This window comes from Eptesicus fuscus, chromosome 6 (genome assembly GCF_027574615.1).
Source record: "Eptesicus fuscus isolate TK198812 chromosome 6, DD_ASM_mEF_20220401, whole genome shotgun sequence".
Classification (NCBI taxonomy): Eukaryota; Metazoa; Chordata; class Mammalia; order Chiroptera; family Vespertilionidae; genus Eptesicus; species Eptesicus fuscus.
The window spans coordinates 103,207,701-103,228,368 of NC_072478.1; the positions used below are offsets into that span (position 1 = coordinate 103,207,701).

General features: G+C 54.7%; 1 protein-coding gene across 1 annotated transcript in view; it reads right to left on the minus strand.

Annotated features, from left to right (window-relative positions):
* Nucleotides 1-20,668, minus strand: part of SH3PXD2B (SH3 and PX domains 2B) — an 89,184-nt gene that overhangs the window by 15,496 nt on the left and 53,020 nt on the right. Inside the window, exons 5-8 of the mRNA XM_008147608.3 lie at nt 13,121-13,212; nt 11,031-11,056; nt 4,339-4,473; nt 1,585-1,689 (exon numbers count right to left, since the gene is read on the minus strand). Of these exons, the coding sequence (XP_008145830.1) occupies nt 1,585-1,689; nt 4,339-4,473; nt 11,031-11,056; nt 13,121-13,212 (358 nt within the window). The remainder of the gene's footprint in view (nt 1-1,584; nt 1,690-4,338; nt 4,474-11,030; nt 11,057-13,120; nt 13,213-20,668) is intronic.

Below are 20,668 nucleotides of genomic sequence, written 5' to 3' on the forward strand. Positions count from 1 at the left end.
AGGGTCCGGCGGCGGCCCACGGGCCGGGGCAGAGACCAGTACCTCCACGAGACTGGACGGGCAGCATGTGGAGTGAAGGGCAGAAGGCAGAGGTGAGAAGAAAGCACTCCCAGCGTCTCCAGGCAAAAAGGGCACCAAGCGCGCCTTCCCGTTTAAGAGCACTTACTTCTGCGTCGACGCCAAGCCCAGGTGTCGCCCAAGGCCCAAGGCCCTGAGCATTAACCCTGAAGCTGAGCGAAGAGGCACCAGCAGACATAATGCTAGCCCGGGCGTGATTACAATGAGGCCCTAAGAGAGGTACTTACGGCAGAGGGAAGAAAAGGTACAAATCCCGGGGAAGCTGTGGTCTCTCTCTCCCCCACTTTCTAGCTGTGTGACCCCAGGCAGGCGTTTCTACCTTTCCGAGCCTGTTTTCTCATCTGTGAAATGGGGATAACGACCAGCCCCTTCCAGCGGCATGCGGCGTGGCCGTCATGAACTGTTTAGGGGAGCTGAATTTCCACGCGGTGCACCCCTGCCCCCTACCCCGAGCTGATTCCGTAGTGTCCCCAGGTTAGCCTGGTCCCTAGGGCCTCCCGGGCCCGCAAACACAGGCCAACCCGACAGACATTTTAACTTTACTCTGAGGGCAGTGGGCCGTTATACAACTAATCGCAAAGCCACATGTCATTCTTGTTGCTGACCGCTGAGCACAGAAATATGCCGCTTCTTCTCACCCTGGGTTCTGACTAGTATATACTTACCAGGCTTTGCGCTTTCTCAAAGCAGTCAACTAAAGCCCCAAGCGTTCGACGCTCAGGCCAGGCATAGCTGTATGATAACTGGCCCTCGCTTTGTATTACTGGCTGAGGTTCTGGGTCAAGGGCTTTGCAGGTGGATCTCATTTAATAATAAAAAGGAAAACCTCGTGACGTAGACGTCACGTCCGCTTTTGGAAAAGGTGTTTGAGCTGCAGAGGTTAAGTCGCTGGCCCAAGTCCCCTCAGTCAGTAAGTGGGCAGCTGAGGTTCGAATTCCCGTCTGTCTGACCCTCCCATCCTCTGTTTACCAGCTAAGACGCACGCATCCTCTCGCTTTAGAAATGCTTTTGGGGGAAAGGGAGTCAGGGGGCCTCAGCATTTCTGACACGGCAGGAGCCTCGCTTCGGGACGCCCGTGGGCAAAGTTCTCGTGAAATGGAAGCGTGTGTGGGGGTGAGGGAAGGGGGTCAGCCCTAATCCTGACGCCCAGTCAGGGCTGTTCCGCCAGCAGAGAAGGCAGAGCCCTTGGCAGATGGCTTCAGACGGCCTGCAAACGAGCTGGAAGCGGCCCCAGGACCTTGGCCACCAGAATCATTCCAGGGAGGAAAAGTGACCCTGTGGACAGCAACCGGGCTGGGGCCTCCTGGGGTTCCACGGAGGGGTCAGGGCCCAGTTCCCACAGGCCCCTGAGAAAGGGCGGGCTTGCCCACCAACCCCGACCCCATGCCTGGCTTCAAGCCTTCTCGGAGGCAGACGTGAAGAGAAGGTTCTGGGGGCGGCGGCCCCCACGCGGTGACGGCCAGCACAGGGCTCCCCAGCAGGTGCGAGGCTCGAGCTCCCGCTTACCTTCCTCCGGCTCCAGGGAAAACTCATCCTGCCCGCCGTCCTGCCCTTCGAGGCAGGTCGCGGGCACCCAGCCTTGCTCTTCCGCGGTGCTGACGAACCACCAACCTGGGAACACAAGCGCAGACGGATGTTAGCGGGTCAGGTGTGAGGTGTGGGCGTCGGTCGGAGTAGGGTGACACATCCAGGCACTGTGTGCGTCACCCTCAGGCTAAGGCTCACAGGCACCCTCCTATTGGTGGAACACAGCTAGCCCTGTCAACTGACTGCTGTGGAGGGGACGGGGGAGGGCAAAGGGCATCCTCAATGGCGAGGGTCATTCACTAAGGTGCGCCCGGTACGAATCACTGTACTTGCATCATCTTTCAGCATCTTCACGTGATCGTTCTCACTGCACAGTCGCGGGAACCGAGGCCCTGAGAGGCGAACAGACTTGTCCAAGTTCTCACGGCGACGGCAGGGCTGCGACGTGCAGCGGGCTGTCTGATGCCGAAGCCACTGCCCTCGTAACGCACCGGGCTGTGCATCTGTTCACGTCAAGGTCAAGCCGGCTGCAGGTGTAACTGCTTGAGAGGCCTCTCACCCAGACCCAGGCCCTCCCTCTTCAGAGAAAAGTCTCAGGGAGCTTGTGGTGGGCGGAATAATGACCCACCAGAGATAACCCACATAATCCCCGGAGCCTGTGACTACGTTAACGGTTGCAGATGGGATTAAGGTTGCTAATCAGATGACCTTCAAACAGGGAGATGATCCTGGATTATCTGGGTGGCCAATGTCATCGCCAGGGTCGGGAACGATGGAAGAGGGAGGCAGAAGAGGCAGGGGGAGCTGTGGCTACGGAAGATGCACCACACTGCTGGCTTGGCGGATGGGGGAAGGGCTGCCACTCACAACCCCCACCCACACACCCACTCACACACCCACACAGAGGCACACCTCGCTTTGCGCTTCACTTTACTGCACTTTGCAGACAGTGCTTTTTTTTTTTTTTTTTTTTTTTACAAATTGAAGATGAAGACCCTCCACCAGCAAAAATGTCACTTGCTCACTGAAGGCTCAGGAGATGGTTAGCATTTTTTAGCAATAGGTTATTTTTAAATTGAGGCATGTGCATTTTTAAGACATAATGTTACCCACTGACTATAGTATAGTGTAAACATGACTTTCATATGCCTTGGGAAACCAATTTGTGCGATTCGCTTTACTGTTTTATTTGAGGTATTTACTGCGGTGGTGTAGAACCAGACACGCAATATCGCGAAGGTGTGACCTTACGCACGCACATAGGCACACACACATATATGCGTGCTGTGTGCATACAATGATCAAGAAGAATTCATACCTACCCGATAGAAGGGCTATCTGGGGTTTGGAAAGGGACTAGGGTTGAAGCTGGTGGGAAAAATAGACTTTCACTTTATCAGGAATGCTTCCAGAAGAATGTGTCCATGTGCTACTTGGATAAGTAATAAATCTTGCTTGAAGATTTGACTATCTGCCTTTCCCCCCCTCCCCTCGCTGCCCTCTGGACACACCAGGCTCGTCTCCGACCCCTTCCTGGCTCCCCCTCTCCTCCTGCAGGGCATTCGTTCTGACTTCACTCACGCAGGTGGCCCGGGGGAGTGGGTGTGCCCAGGAGCACCCAGCCACACCAATAATCTGCATGAACTCATCCCCAGGGATTGGGAAGCCACATGGCTGTGGCCAGCTGGCACTGGGTAGGAATTCCAGCTCCGAGTCCTGCCGGGAGATTGTGGGTGAGCGACCAAGTCACCGGGAGTCTTGCCCCTTCAGCTGTGAGGCAGGGGTAGCCATCGCCAGACTGAGTCATCAGGACTTTTGGCTGGCTCACCCGATCTCATGCGGATGGGAATGGAATCCACATGCTGCGAGAAACGGAGCCTTTCCCTTATTTTTTGGACTTTAACGAGCCTTCGGGGTATCACAGAGACTGGTCTGCTATTGATATTACAGCCAATGTCACATTTTAGTCACCACAGAGCCAGCAGACTGATGTCACTTTTTCCTAGAGGGGATCCACTCGCCTCCTGCTCCCCACTCCTTGCCTTTAACTGTGCCAATGGCTGCTTTGTGGCTAAGGAAGGCAAAAGGGAAGGAAGCTCACTTTTTAAAGTACCTACTGTGTGCCCAACATATATTATCTCAACTCTCCATATGTTATCTCGTTTTCCCCTTTGCTTTACAGATGAGAGAACTGGTGGTGAGAGAGGAGCAGCCACCTGGACTGCGGTGAAACGCAGACTTCAGACGGAGGCCCAGGCCAAGTGTCTCGATCGTACCCCACCTGTCCCGGGCCTGGCCAGGGCACATGACCCGTGGTCGCTGCGAAGGGCAGGTGCGCTGGGGAGACAGGCGGTGTGCCCAGTCCACACCAGAGCCCCCAGCTGATGGAGCCTTCGTGGAGACCCCCACGGTCATCAAAGGAAATCAACAGGGCAAATTCTCAGCGGAACGCTAGACTCTGTGCCTCCAGGCGCTCTGAAGCCAGAAGGAATGTTCATGAAATGTGAACCTCAAAACACATCGGTGACATCTGACCCGACAGGACGCTGGTGGGTTGGGACCAAGCAGGAGATCTGAGCACTGGGACCCAACAGGGGTCATCCGCCAGACCTGCGGAAACGGACCAGCCTGACGGGCGACGGCCGCTGCTGCCGCTGCTGCGCGTCCCAGTGTTCCTGACCGAGGGGCTTGGGGAGGGTGGTGGGCGGGGAAGGGGGTGGTCTGGGTGCCCACCTGACTCGTTCTTCTCGATGATGTCCACCACCTGGCCCACGCTGAGGCTGATCTCCGAGCTCTCCTGCTTCTGGTAGTCTGCCACCACCACGAACTGCTCCAGGACCATGGGGTCCACCGAGGTCGGGTCGCTCCCTGTGGATGTAAAACACCACCAGATGTCACATCTGGCCACCACTCTGCCACCACGGTGTACAGGAGCAGGAGCTGGGGAGGAGGGGAGGTGAGGAGAGCATTCTAAATAGAGAGAGAAGCTGTTAGAGGACCTGCCCCATCCATTCATTCTTTTATTCATTTGCTCACTCGACCACAATTTACCATGTGCCCGTCCTGTGCAGGCACTGTGCTAGGCACGGGAGGTTCAGAGCAAGATATGGTACTGGCCCCGAAGAAGCAGACAGCCTACTGGGAAAGTTCATTCATTCATATCTACCCATTCAGCATCAGCCACTATTCACCCATCCCTCACTCATCCAACCAAACATGTATCCATCTACCATCCATCCACTCATTTTCCCATACATTCACCAACCATTAAGCCATCCAAATTTACTCATCCATTAACTCATGAAATCACCAATGATATTCCAGACACTCTATTAGGTGCTGATTGGGGGTGCTAAAGTGGACGAAACAGATATGACTCCCGGCATCCCTGAACCTAGTCTAGTTGTGGTGAGAGACACATATTCAGTATATGTGATCCATAAGCATATAGGGAACAAGTATTCGTTTTGGATACATGCGTTTATGGAAACACAGAATAAACAAGATAGGGGGTGCTAGGTTAATGGGATGGTCAGCAGACCTCCCCGGGAAGTAACATAAAGCAGAGACCTGAGGCAAGGAGCCAGGAGGACAACGGGGAAAGAACGGGGCAGGCCGGCAGTGTGGGGGGAAGGCCTGGAGCCTTCCAGGGCCGGGAGGGAGGCCAGGGTGGCTGACGCCCAGAAGGGAGGACCGCAAACACATTTTTTTTTTTAACCCCTGAAGTAGAACCGAGAAACCGACTTAAGAAGGGAGTAACTCGTGAGGATTTGCATCTTTAAAAAGATCACTCTGGCTGCCTCATGGAGAATGGGTTAGAGGCTGGCAAGGAAGAAAGCAGACCAGCCCTCGCCAGTTTGGCTCAGTGGATAGAGGATCGGCCTATGGACTGAAGGGTCCCGGGTTCAATTCCAGTCAAGGGTATGTACCTTGGTTGTAGGTTTGATTCCCGGCCCTAACCAGGGCTATGTGTGGGAGGCAACCAATCGATGTGTCTCTCTCTGTGTCTCTCGCCCTCCCTTCTACTCTCTCTAAAAATCAATGGAAAAATATCCTTGAGTGAGGATTATAACAAAAAAAAAAAGAAAAGGAAAAACGAAGAAGCAGACCAGATGGAGGTCACGGAGCTGTTAGGCCAGAGCTTTGTTCCAGGGCAGGGTGGAGGCGGGGAGGGGGGGGGGGGGGGAGGGGCCCTAGGAGAGGCCATTTCCCAGGCCGCAGTGTCCAGTGTGGATGGTGAGCTGGGCAGCCCTGGGGAAGGTCTCAGACGATCTGATAAGCACATGGAAAGAGACCACAGAATACGAGTGACGTGAAAGACCAGACGAGTCCAGACGCTCCCAGAGAAGGGACAGCGCTTCCAGAGCAGCAGCCGGACGTGGTGGGAGGGCAGCGTGACATCTGTGGCCACCGGGCCCTCGGGCCCTGCACATTCTGACTCACAACATTCCCTCCTATTGTTTCCATAAACAACAGGAACCCCCACACTTCTGTCCCAACACTCCCGCAGTGGAGGGGGGTGAGGGCTGGCTCACACCGAGCCGGTTTCGTGCTCCTCTTCCCGACTCTCTCGGGTGGCATCCCGTTGGGCCACGGTGGGAGCATTTATACCACGGAGCTGGCACATGCTACAAAGCAGGGGTGACCGCCAGAAAGCTGCCTGTGAAGTCGCTCCCAGCATGCCCCTGCACTCCAGCCCCGGGGGCCCGAGCAGCACAAAAGCCCTCTGTTAGAGCCAGGCACTGCGGGCTCTTGATGTGGAACACCAGGGCAGGGCGTGCTAGCCCGGTGAAGGGTCACCGCTCTTTCCTCCACATCTCCTTCACCTTCACATTCCCAGGGGACCTAGAGTACCGTCAGGCACACAGTAGGTGCTTTATAAACTTCCTGCATAATAGCCTAATATGCAAATTGTCCCCTCGACCAGGAGTTCGGCTGCTCACTATGACGAGTGCTGACCACCAGGGGGTGGCGCGGAACATGGCGGGCACAGGCGATGAGGCACTGGCAGCGGGCGGCGGTGGAGGTGCTGCCGGCCCCAATGGGCTTCCGGGTGAGCCGGGCCGCAGCCGCCAGGACCGCAGGGGCCAGTCAGGCTCCCCGTGGGTTCGCACAGGAGCTGGTCTGAGAGGCCAGCCGGGAGAGAGCGCTCTGCCTGCCCGGCTTCTGTGCGGCATCGCTGGGCGGCCCACGGCGTCTGGCTGCACTCACTGCATCTCTGCATGGGGACTTGGGCGCCATGACTCAGGTGGGGGGGGGGGGCGCGTGGGGGCCCAGGAGCTGCCCAGGGCCCAGAGGTCAGCTGGGACCTGCCCTTCCATGCCAGACGCTCGCGCTTTGATCACCAGCCAGGCCTAGGGACTGCACTGTGCATGAATTTTGTGCACTGGGCCTCTAGTGGAATGAATAACCACGGTCGTCTTGTTCACTCAGCACTTAGCACAGACATATTCAATGGACATTTGTGAAGTGAATGAACAAAGGGCAAATGGAAACTTCTAGAAACTCTCCATTCTGCACCAACTCGCCTAAAGGGGCTGCCCAATGGAATCTGGGATAACTACAAGCAGTGACAAAATCGGGGAATTATGGGACTCACTGTGTACAAGAGAGTCGTTCCTTGCCAAGGAGGGGGTTCAGGAGAGGGTGCATGGGGTTGCTTTTTCTACACCAGCTCTTCCAGAACTGCTGCCTGCATTTCACCCACAGTGCTCAGCGTATCAAAACCAGGCACACCAGGATTTGAAATACCAGCTTCTCAAACTAAGCTCCAGGCCATTTAGGTGTTATGCAGAGACACCTGCTGGTGGACTGTGATACTGCAGCCAAGCTCTATAACGCACAGTAAGGGCAATACTAGAAGTTAATGTGGTAGCTCTCAGCCCTAGGAGCTAAGTATGAGAGCAAGTATTCCTAGGTAAGCAACCTCATTCTTGTGGTCCCGCAGGACAGAGAGAGAAGGAAACGGCGAGCAGAAAGGAGGAGATCCCACAGAGGAAGGGTGATTTCATCATCGAGGAAGTGCTATAAAATACTCTCAAGAGGCAAGTGCCTAATCCCCAGAATTTTCTAGTTAGCCATGGTTTGTTTTGAAATATATTTTTATTGATTTCAGAGAGGGGGAGAGAGATAGAAACATCAATGATGAGAGAGAATCATCAACTGGCTGCCGCCTGCACGTCCCACACTGGGGACTGAGCCCGCAACCCAGGCATGTGCCCTGACCGGGAATCGAACCGTGGTCTCCTGGTTCATAGGTTGACACTCAACCACTGAGCCACGCTGGCTGGGCCTAGTTGGCCATGTTTTGATTCAAGATGACATGTTTTGAAATTTAAAAATAACTGCTATGGATAAAACTGGACTCTTCCCCCCCGCTTTCCGCCCCCAAAGCCATCTGTTGAAGGTCTAACCACTATGTGATGGTCCAGGAGGTAATTAGGTTAAATGAGGTCATGAGGATGAAACCCTCATGCTGGGGTTTGTGCCCTTGTAAGAAGAGACCCGGGAGCGTGCTCTCCGTCTCTACATGTGAGGACACGGCGAGAAGGCAGCAGGCTGCACGGCAGGAAGAGGCCTCTCTCAGACCCCAACCATACCCTCCACATCTGTGAGAGAGCAAGTTTCTGCTCTCTAAGAGGCCCCAGCAAACCAATACAATGAGCAATAAATAGCAAAGCAGAATATTCTTTCCAGAACTGCAGCATAATACTGCTCCGTGTCAGTACATGAGAGAATACCTCAATAAGAAGAGGGTAGAGCCCCAGCCGGTCTGGCTCAGTGGATCGTGTTGGCCCAGGGACTGAAGGATCCTGGGTTCGATTCTGGTCAAGGGCATGTACCTCGGCTGCAGGCTCGATCCCCAGCCCTGGTCAGGCTCATGTGGGACACAACCAATTGATCTCTCTCTCTCATATCAATATTTCTCTCTCTCTGTCTTTCCCCCTCCCTTCCACTCTCTCTAAAAATCAATGGAAAAATATCCTTGGGTGAGGATTGACCAAAAAATAAAAATAAGATAAATAAGAAGAGGGTAGGAAAATCAGGAAGCAAGACGCTCCTTAGATAAGCACACAACCTGTTACATGTTGGTGGAGGATTTTTTCTGCAGGATGAGCGGAACTGGAGACCACGTTAGCCAAAGTCTGCAGGAGCCAGCCAAGCCAGCCAGGCCTGGGAAATTCTGGAGACAGATAAGCCTTCTCCAGCTCAGTTCTGGCCCAGAAATTTCAGGGCTTGGCCGTCAATCTTAAGTCCCTTTCAAATTCCAGCAAGAAGGCTGGGTCTCGCCCTAGCTGGTTTGGCTCAGTGGACAGAGCTTCGGCCTGTGGACTGAAGGGTCCCAGGTTTGATTCCAGTCAAGGGCACATGCCCAGGTTGCGGGCTCGATCCCCAATAGGGGGCTTGCAGGAGGTAGCCGATCAATGATTCTCTCTCATCATTGATGTTTCTATTTCTCTCCCTCTCCCTTCCTCTCTGAAATCAATAAAAATACATTAAAAAAAGAAAAAAGAAGGCTGGGTCTAACATCAAGGGCGAGTTCAAAGGTCAGCTGAAAAACAAGGCTAAGTCGAGCACGGGCTCTTCGTCTGAAGGAAGGAAGATGCTCTTTTCCACCGGCGGGACTATAAATAAACCCGGCCCCCATCACTGCAGAGGGGGGATGCCACAGCGGCTGCCGCAAATTAGAGCTTCTTCTCTGACTTCCAGACCAGTCCCCTCATCAAGCCTGCCTGACGGGGGAGACACTTGGGTTTTCACAGGCGGGAGCCGTCTCTTCTCTGCCTCCCGCCCGCCCTTCCAGGAAAGGCCCGCACGCCGGAAGCCAGAACCTCTGTGACCAGCCCGAGAGCGGCCGCTCTGCTCTTTTCTAGGAAACGTGTCATTACCCTCAGGCTCTGGGGCTATTTGCAGCCGGAGCAGATGCCACGGCGCGGGCCAGCGCCTATTAGACCAGACGGGAGCGGTAAACAGGCTGCTGGGGACGAGGCCAGAGTTCATGCCGCTGCCAGACCTCGAGGCAAAGAGAACACCCCTCTCCACGCTCCCTGGCGAGAATGGCGTCGGGGCCTGCACGGGGGACCAGAGCTGCTGATGCTGCTGATGCTGCTTTGAAGGACACCCGCGGACTCTGAATTAACAGCAGCAGAATAAAGACAGCAGCAAACATGTATCAGCTACAACATGCCGGGCACGGTTCTGAGTGTTAGATGTGTTACTATCTAGAATAATAAAAGCGTAATATGCTAATTAGACCAGGCATCCTTCCAGACAAAGCTGGGGGAAGGAAGGCCTACTCTTGCAGGAATTTCGTGCATTGGGCCTCTAGTAATATAATAATCCTATTAGGTGGATCACTGTTATTATCCCCATTTTTCAGATGAGGAAACTGAGGCCCATGGAAGGAGGCATCCTTTTTTACTTCTAGGACCTCTGCCGGGCCCCATTTCCCCATTTTTATCAACCTCCTCAAACTTCCTGGAGCCCCAGATAAACAAAAGAACTTAGAATTCTGGGAACTCTGAAGAACACGTTGGCCCAGGTGTGGGGTGGGCTGGGCCTCTGCAGATGTGGGGCCGTTAACACACTACAGAATGCTTAGGAAGCTGTCTCCCCTTCACCTCCAAGGTGTTCTCTGGGAAAGATAGGTCTCATCCACTTTGTAATTTTTTTGTATAAGATGAAACCACCCTGGCTGGTGTGGCTCAGCTGATTGAGCATCGTTCCATGCACCAAGAGTTCGCTGGTTTGATCCCGGTTTGATGCCTGGGTTATAGGCTCAATCCCCAGTAAGGGGCGTGCAGGAGACAGCCAGTCGACATTTCTCTCTCACATCAATGTTTCTCTCTCTCTCCCTCTCCTGTCTAAAATCAGTAAAAATAAATAAATACCCCCCCCCCAAAGATGAAACACCCTCCAATCATTTTTTTTTGGGGGGGGGGGAAACAGGATGTGGTGTCAACCAATCAATCAAGCAATCAAGTATCCAACCATCCATCTAACATCCATCCATCCAGCATCCATTCATCCATATGGCCGCATCCCCAATGTGAAGCACATGCATCCATCCATCCATCCATCCATCCATCCATCCATCCATCCATATGGCCGCATCCCCAATGTGGAGCACATGCATCCATCCATCCATCCATCCATCCATCCATCCATCCATCCATCCATCCATATGGCCGCATCCCCAATGTGAAGCACATGCATCCATCCATCCATCCATCCATCCATCCATCCATATGGCCGCATCCCCAATGTGAAGCACATGCATCCATCCATCCATCCATCCATCCATCCATCCATCCATGTGGCCGCATCCCCAGTGTGGAGCCCAGGGCCTGGCACACACATCACAGGTGCTCAGCAGGGGTTCGCTGAACATTGGATGAATAGGAGAAAATGGAAAACATTCTTACCAGATTTCTTTTTCCCAACATGCTCCCTGTGCAGGAAAGAATGGGGTGAGAAAGAGTCAGAGTCAGCACCTGTTGTGTATTGACATCAGTTAGTCCGTTAGAAAACTGAGATTCTCCAGCTCTCAACATCTCCAGGGAATGAATAAAATTTAAGCCAGCCCCAGGGACCCAGATTCCTTAAAAAAAAAAAAAAGAATTCCTCTTAATTTTCTCCCTTTCTTGGAGAAGTGCTCTGGTGCCCTGGGGAGGAGCTGATGGGTGGAGGGGACTCAGCCTGAAACAGGAGCCAGGCCTCCCTTTACCCCAAGCCGGTGCCCATCTCGCCAGGCGCAGTGAGGCCCTGCCCCGGTGCTCGGCGCCCTGAGACAGAGACGTGGAGGGAAAGCGCTCGGTGGTAAGTGGCACACAGAACATGCTAAGACTGGGTAGCAGCCGGGATAGCAGCGAACGCAGCATCTCCCTCAGGGTGACGGGGGCACGCCTGCGGGCGAGGATTCACACGGAATCTGAGCGAAGGCGACTCCCTCACCCCGTCAAGCATGTCAGAGTTTATGCACACAACTGCCTTACAAATGCGGGATCACAGACCAGGGTTTGCAGAGTACTTTTCGGTAACGCGTCCCGTCAGTAAAAAGGTTTCCAGAGTTATATAGAGACAAAGCAAGGTGACAGGAGGTCTGGTTGAGACAGGTGTTGTGGTAACAGTGACATTAACTAGCAATTACTTAATATTACCCTACGCCAGTACCCAGCTCGGTACTTTCAATTCACCCAGTTACTAAACTCAGAAGAACCCTAGGGAATTGCTCCTCTTTTCCCGTCAGTTTTACAGATGAGGAAAATGAGGCACAGAGAGGTTAAGTAACTTGCTCTAGGCCACACAGACAGCCAGGGTCCGAACCCGGGGCTCTCTAACTTTTAAAAGTTGAGATATAACTCACACGGCATAAAATTCATTCTTGTAAAGAGTACAACTCACTGGTGGTTAGTCTAGTCACAAGATTGTACAACCACCACCACGATCTAATTCCAGAAAATTATCACCACCCCCAAGAGAAGCCCCCACACCTACACGCAGTCACTCCCCAGGCCCTTTCCTCCCAGCCCGCCGCAACCATGAGGTGGTGTGCTGTCTATCACGACTTGTCGATTCTGGACAGCTTAGGGGAATGCCATCACACGATAGGCGGCCTTCGTGCCTGGCTCCTGTCACGCAGTGGAATGTTTCCGAGGGTCACCATGCTGTGGCCTGTGTCAGCCTGCATTCCTTCGGGGCGGGGCTTCCCTGAGCTTTCAGCATGCGTGGCCGCTGTGGGGAGATAGCTGGGGAAGGAGGCAGCTGAACGAGCTGACACTGTCTTTGTTGGGGGAAGGGAGGGGCATCTGGGAGGCCTGGAAGGTGCATCTCCACGTGGGCCCCTCCTTCCAGAGACTTACAACTACGGAACGGGCCCATCAGCTTCTCTGTCCCATCTGTGAGAGACTGCAAAACCCAAGCGTCTTGGCCCCGACAGCCGAGGAGCTGCGAAAACTGGCTGCGTGCCTACTATGTGCCAGGCCCTGTGCCGAGGACTTCACACACACAGACCCACGCCTCACCGTGACCCTGTGAAGTACGTATTACGATTATTCCCACTTACCAAGTGAGGACGCGGGCTCTCCGGAAAAGTATCAGAACAAAGCTCCACCGCCAGGAAGCGGAATTATCAAACATGACAGCCGGGGTGGGGAGTCACCACCATGTCCGCTCCAAACTCAGAAATCCCTAATTCTCTCCTTAGAGCCTCCAATAACCCCATGATGTGTGTGTGTGTGTGTGTGTGGGGGGGGCAAGGGACATGATCTTGTTGCACAGATGAAGCAACTGAGGCAGGAAGGGAGGGAGGGGTAGGGGCCCAGGGGCCGGCAGCCAGCGTCCGTCCCCTGTGAACCCTGACTGCCACTACCCACCGAGTGTGCGTGAAGCCTGCGCGGAGTGAGGGCCAGCGGGGGCTCAGACCACAGCATCAGTCTGATTTTCCCTTTGCTTTCCTCCAGTTCCGCCTGGGGCTGGCTGGGCACGCTCCGGGGAGGTCCACAAGCCAACTTACTCTTTGGGGGGATTCAGGTCCTCAGGTCTTGTCTCAAAGAACTGCAGCACCTCGTCACACTGGGAGATGTAGGGGGGCAGCTGGATCAGGGCCTGGAGAAGAGACAGGGGTGAGTGCGAAGGAAGGAGGGGTGTCAGGCCTGCTCTAGGCCAGGGGACTCCACCTTGGCAGGCAGCAGAAGCAGGGAGGAAGGGGGTGCTGGTTAAAGCACAGATCGCGAGGGCTTCACCCCCAGATGTCCTGATTCAGGGCCTGAGGACGTGCATTTATAACGGCCCCTGGTGCTGCTGCTGCTGGTTTGGGACCCCCCCCACCACACACAGTGGATGTACAGGGTGGGGGCAAAGCAGGCTTACAGTTGTGACCATGAAAAACAGTTTATTCTTCTACTATCATTATTATTTTCATTTTTTCTATTATTATTTATTAATTACTAGAGGCCTGGTGCATGAAAATTTACACACTGGGGGCGGGGGGGTGTCCCTCAGCCCGGCCTGCCCCCTCTCACAGTCTGGGAGCCCTCAGGGGCAGGAGGCGACCCGGCGATCAGGGGAAGGCGATGCCCCCATCACACCTCTGCTGCTGCCACTGCCGGCAGCGCAAGCCTCGGCCGGCCCTGGTTACCTGAGCCTCGGGCGGCCCTGGGCGGCTGAGGGGACTGGGCACCGCCATCTTGTGGCTGTGGGCACCACCATCTTTGTGAGGGCGTGATGGTCAATTAGCTTATTCCCTCTTTATTAGATAGGACTGTATTATGTTCCATCCAAACAACTGTACACCTACTGTTGCTCCACCCCGTGTATGCACATGTACATTACAGGCATGTTTGTAACACACAATGCGCACATATTTAGACAAAACAAACCATGAACGTCACGCCATGTCATTGTTCTTCCCCCACCCCAGCTCCCCTGGGTGGTGGGAGTCTACAGCGTAGACAGTACCACACGTGACTCAGCTCACTGCCCACCGAGACCATTCCGGTTGTTTCCGACATGCCGGCACGTCTGTCCCAACGCCCGGGTCTGCAGTGCTAACCTGCGGGGGCTGTTTTGCGAGGTAGGCAGAGGCTAGAAGGTCCCAGGTTAATGAGGTTGAAACCCCCAGGACCTCCCACTGCCCAAGTCCCTGCTATTTGGCCACCTCGGCTCATCGGTGGAGGGAGCCTCGACCACCTCTGCCAGAAGGAGGGTGAGGAGGTGCGTGGGGGGCACAGAGCGGGACCAGCCATTCCCTGCGCTGTTGATCTTCCAACGGGTATTCATTCACTCGGTGACTCAGGGGTCCATTCCCTGACGCCCAGCACTGCACGGGTTTCTGTGCCAAACGGGAGAGAAGCACAGGTGACCACGAGAGGACGGGAGACGCCGGGATGGCTCCATAACGAATCCACAGCTCGGGTTAACCCATGTCCACCGAGGGCCCCGAGGGCCCGGGTCCCCCTGGCCCAGACCTGAGCGCAGCAGAGTTGTCTCACGCACACACTTCATTACACACGTCTGTGCAGGACGGCGCCTGTGCGTGGGCACACATTTAAGCAGCAGGGGCGACTCTGCCAGCCGTGCCCCCCACCGGCCGGCGCTCGGTGCTCGGGAGTGAGGTGGGACCCTGCTCTCTCTCTCTCTCTCTCTCTCTCTCTCTGCAGAAGGCCTCAGTCCCTGGCACCTCCCACGTGCCTTCCTGCTATGCTCAGTGTGAGCCTGGGACCGAAAAGGCAAGGCCTGTATTTTCTATATAAAAGCTCCGCTCCCCTCCCCTCCCCTCCCCTCCCTGCAGAGTGATGCTCCAACCCTGCTACTGGGCGATGATGGACCAACGGAGAGATGGAGGGGTCTCCAATGTGGCACCTTCTACAGGACTTGGTGTCTGACCCTATACAATTTACTTTCCCGTTTTTAAATACATCCACATGGTGCAGCCACCGCCACCATCATCTCCAGAACTCTTTCCATCTGGCAAAACGGAAACTCTGTCCCCATTAAACAACTCTCCGTTCCCCTCCCCCAGCCCCTGGCACCCACCACCCCACTGTGTATAAATCTGACAGCTCCAGGAACCTCGGCAAGTGGAATCCGACAGTGTTTGTCCTCTGGTGACCAGCCCATGTCACGGAGCGTCCTGTCCTCAGGGTTCGTCCATGTTGCAGCGTGCTGGAATTTCCTCTCTTTTCAGGGCTGAACAATATTCCATTGTATGGATGTAGCACACTTTGGGTTGCTGACCCCCATATGACCTTTGAGTCAGGCTCTGAATTTAAGCCCCTCCTACCCCACCCCCGTGTGATCTGGCCCAGACCTCAAGTGGGAAAACCTGTGAGCCGAGTGCACCTCACCTTTTAGGGGGGTGCCTTCCCTGGTCACTGCCGACGACTCACTCCGGGAGTGGAGGATGCTGACCCGGTAGGTGTGGTTCATTCCCTTTTATTAGCTTCGCCGTGACCCCTGTTCTGCAGCAAACCCCCAGACACCGAGCTTTCCCAGGCCAGAGGCAGAGAGCCCAAGAGGGAGAGAGCTTCCGCCCCCTCCTCACTGCCCCGCTTCTGACCGCCTCCCGCTTCCGCCCCCTCTCTTTCTGGCTCAGAGCAGCCTGGGTTTCCGCTCCCGCTCAGGCTGAGCTGCGTCCCGGGCCGGGGGTGTCTGTCCTCGGAGATCCTGCAGCCCTTGCAGGCGGAGCCGCACAATGAAGGCGCCGATTACACGCCGGACGGGGTGCGTCCCGGCTGCTTCGTGGGCAGAAACCGTGCGGCTGCCCCCAGACGGCAGCAGCAACATCCTTTACGTTGGCTCAGCACGCGGTGGCCCTGCGCTGCGGTCGCCTGTGCTGCCTCATGAACTCCCGGGAGGGCTGCCCCTTTTAGAGATGGGGAAATGGACGCTCTGGTGCCATGCCCAGGACTTCTACCCCAAACCCAAAGAGGGCAGGGGTATGTGGCTGCCCCTCGCACCTCCCCTACACGTCCAGACGCTGCTGGGGAGACCCGGATACCGGGTCGAACGAATTCACTGGGTCAGTGACGTGGGGAAGAGGCCCAGATGTGCCCACGCGGCCCTGGTCTCCGCCCGGGGGGGGGGGGGGGGGACCCTCCCAGGGTGCTCCTCGCTGAAACAGGCGGAGGCCCTGAACGGGACAGCGAGGCCCACGGAAACCGCCCCACAGTGCCAAGTTCTCTTTCGGTTTTGAGCAGTTCCTAGGAAGGAAAAGCCAAACCAAACCCCAAGCCACGCAAGGAGCCAAGTCACTAATGCAAGGCAGCCCTGAGCGCTGTGATGTGCGCCCCGCCGCGCTGGAAGGACAGGCCGACAGTGACAACATGGCCCGGGGCAGGGAGGGAATTCCGTTTCTGGGATGGTCCAGACCGCCTTGTGGTTGGTCAGCGATGTCCAACCGCCGTTCCCCGGAAAACGTTCTGTCCTGGGTGGGATGCTGGCCCCGCGGGCAGAGGTGGCTGGTCGACGCAGGGAGGAGAGGAGAACAAGTCCCACTGGCCGAGGGGGATATGAAAGGTCAGACAGATCCAGCGCCTGATCCTGGCTCTGGCCGTTCCCGTCGCCTCTCTGACCCTCAGTGTGCTCATCCGTAAAATGGAAATAACCCATCTCGGGGTGGGGGGGGGGGTTGTGCTACAGAACAGGCGAGGAAGCGGCGGTAAGGATCCCATCGTACGCAGGCTGCTCGGCGCACGGCCCGTTAACCCTCTGGCTTTCTGCACTGGAGCAAGTACAACGCTGCGGTGACTTCCAGGGAGGACTCTCGAGTCAGCAAGATGATTGCGTTAAATAACGAGGCCTGGTTTCCCAGGGCTCTCTCGATCCTCTTTAACGTCAAAAAGAATGCCCCAGATAGTTAACACTTCTCTCTCTTTATAGCTGAAAATCTTCTATTGGGGTCAGAACACTGAGCATGAGATCTACCCTCTTCACAAATTTTTAAGTACACAGCACCGTGCTGCTGGCTGCTGTACTGAAAATCTCTAAGCTTCTGCATCTTGCTGACAGAAACACCGTGCCTGTTGGTTGGTAGCTCCTGTTGTCCCCTCCCTCAGCCCCCACCCACCACTCCACTCGTTCCTTCCAGGAACCTGACTCTCAGAAGCCACAGAGAAGCAGAACCCCACAGCACCTGTGTTTCCGTGACTGGCTCATTTCACTTGGCATAATGTCCTCAAGGGCCACCCAGGTTGTCACATGAGGCGGGATTTCCTTCTCTTTTTTTAAAAAAAATTATTGTTATTATTTAATCCTCACCCAAGGCTATGTTTCCATTGATTTTAGAGAGAGAAGAAGGGGAAGGGAGAGGGAGAGAGAAACCTTGATGTGAGAGATAAACATGGATTGGATCGGCTGCTTCCCATCGGTGCCTCGACCGGGGATCATGGGACCGGAAGTCTGGGTATGTGCCCTGACCGGGGATCGAACCCGAGACCTTTTGGTGTACAGGACGATGCTCCAGCCAACGAAGCCACGCGGCCAGGGTAGAATTTCCTTCTTTGTAAAGGCTGAGTCGCATTTGAGCGCGTGCATATACCACATTTAGGCTGCTCCCACATCCTGGCTGCAGGGAACAATGCTACAGAGAACTCGCGCCGCGAGCTCACGGAGAGCCAGGCAGGCGGGGGGACATGGCCGAGCCAGAATCAGGAGCCGGATCTGTCGGACCTTTTAGCATCGCCCTCAGCAAACAGTTTCTCCTCGAGACCCTGATTTCAGTTCTTTTGGAGAAACAGCCAGACGTGGGACGGCGGGGTTGTAAGGGGGGGGAGTTCTACTTTTAACTTTTGGAGGCGCCTCCGTGCTGTTCTTCATAGCAGCTGTACCACGGCGACTCCCACCAACAGTGTGAGCAAGGGCTCCCATCTCCCCACGTGCTCACCAACACGGTGAGAAGACAGCCATTCGAACAGGTGTGAGGGCACAACTCACTGTGCTATTGATTCACATTCCCCGGACGACCGGCGGCACGGAGCCGTCTCCTGTTCAGCTATAGGTACCTGCTGGTCACTTGCGTACCTTCTTAGTGAAAACGTCTGTTTGATTCTTTAGTCCATTTTTTATCCAGTGGTTAGTGTTTTTGCTGTGGAGATGCAGGAGGAGTTCCTGAGACACCTTAGAGATGGACGCCTGATCAGATGTATAAGGACCCTCTCCCCTTCCGCAGGCTGCCCCGAGACCCTGCTGATGGTTTCCTCTGCTGTGCAGAGCCTGTTGGTTTGATGGAGTCCCACTTGTTTTTTTTTAATTTTATTTTTGTTGCCTGTACTGTTGATATCACATCCACAAAATCACCTCCAGAAGTAAACGCACGCATTTGCTCAGCTGACCGTTAACAACGGCGCCAGGCCAAAACCGGTTTGGCTCAATGGATAGAGTGTCGGTCTGCGGACTGAAAGGTCCCAGGTTCGATTCCGGTCAAGGGCATGTACATTGGCTGCGGGCACATCCCTGGTGGGGTGTGCAGGAGGCAGCTGGTCGATGATTCTCTCTCATCGATGTTTCTAGCTCTCTATCCCTCTCCCTTCCTCTCTGTAAAAAATCAATAAAATATATATTTAAAAAAAAAACAAAAAACAACGGTGCCAGGAAGGCATAGGGGGAAGGACAGCCTCTAACAAACGGTGCTGCGAACTGGACGTTCACACCGAGAGTAAAACTGGGCCCTCGCTTTATACCACACACACAAAACCACCTCCACACGGACTAAGGCTTCAACGTAAGACCCGCAACTGTCCAATTCCCGGAAGGAAACGCCGCTCCAACTTGCTGCCCGCGAGCAGGACCAGGCTCTAGAGCGGCGGCAACAGCAGGGGGCTGGATTGGAAACTTGTGTTCCTCTGGTTTCATTTTTATTTATTCCTACTTTTATGGCTCATGACACCAGTTTTCTCTTACGGACCTAATATAATATAAAATGTCCTCTAAAAGATATGTTTTGTAAGAAGTTAAAAAAGTGAGTTAATGTAAAGAAAAATATTAGTAAGACAGGTGGTAGCATTTGGTAAAAATCTTGAAGGGAGGTCTCAAGTGCCCGGAGTCTGATAAACACTATGATATTGGTTATAGTTTCCTTTAAAATACTGTGACAGCCTGGCCGGCGTGGTCAGTAGTTGAGCGTCGACCTATGAATCAGGAGAGGTCACTGCTGGATTCCTGGTCAGGGCACATGCCCAGGTTGTGGGCTCGATCCCCAGTGTGGGGCGTGCAGGAGGCAGCCGCCAATCAGTGATTCTCTCTCATACTGATGTTTCTCTCTCTCGCTCTCTCCTCTCCCTTCCTCTCTCTGAAATAAAAAAAAAAAAAAAATCAAAACACTAAGGCATGGGCATACAGTCCTGTGTGTGTGTGTGTGTGTGTGTGTGTGTGTGTGTGTGTGTTAGCTTTAAGCTGCACCCTAGTGATGGCTGGTGAATGCTGCAGTCCCCTCATTGGGAATGAGCAGGTTAGCAAGTAAGACGCTCACCACAAGTCCTCACTTCAGAAGAGTCTCCTTCAGAGCCTTTCTCCACCAGCATCACAGCTGTTAGAAGTGACTTCCTTCGCTGGGGAAACGAGGGGCGTTCTGGAGCTATTCTCGGAGGCCATGGCCCTGGCATGACCAGAACGTGGCGAGCCCAGCATCGCACGCCCCGCAGGATGCTGCCCCGGGTCTAGGACTCCGCATCCTCTGAGTTCTGCCTCTGCGTGCGGTTTCCCTGTCGGACCCCGGTCAGGATCCCCTGATCCTGCCACAAGCATGTCGCTGCATCTGTCGCCAGGAAACGTCCATGCGAAGTGGTGTCCGACGGGCAGCCGGTCGGTCACACCGGTCGGTCACGCGCGTACAGAGCCGCCGGAGGGCTGCTCCGGTTGCCGCTGGATAACAAATGCTTGCAGGTGCGGCGGGATCTTGTTCTCATGGCTTTTTGATGAACAGAAGTTCTTACATTTAATGGAGTCGGAGAAGTCAATCATTTTGTGGTGGGTGCTTTTTGCGTCTTTAGAAATCCTTCTATACCTAGAGATTACGAAGCCACCTCCCTACTTTAAGCCTTCAGAACCTTTTATAGCACGGCCTCCCAGGCAGGTCTTTCATTTCCACACATGGAATTACATGTGTGGGGTGAGGGAGAGGTTAGGTCTTTGTTTTTTTGTTCTCATGTGGAGGCGGCCAACCTCTCAGTGATCTGCAAGCTGCCCTGGTCAGTATCTAAGTGTCCAAACACACATGGCTCTCTCTCTGGGTTCTCCTTTGTAGAGAGGAAGGGAGAAGGAGAGAGAGATAGAAACATCAGCGATGAGAGAATCATGGATCGGCTGCCACTCGCATGCCCCATACCTCCTGGTTCATAGGTGGATGCTCAACCACTGAGCCACACCAGCTGAGCTGGGTTCTCCATTGTGCGCCATTGGTTTACCGATCCGTGTGCCAACAGCACGCTCTGTAAATTACCGTAACTTCCTAATAGGTCTGGTGGAGCAGCGAGCTTCTTCCATTGTGAGCTCCACCTGGCAGCCGGCTCTTGGGCACCTACAGCCCTCATCCCTCCTGCCCTCCCGGAGACCGCCCACTTCTAGT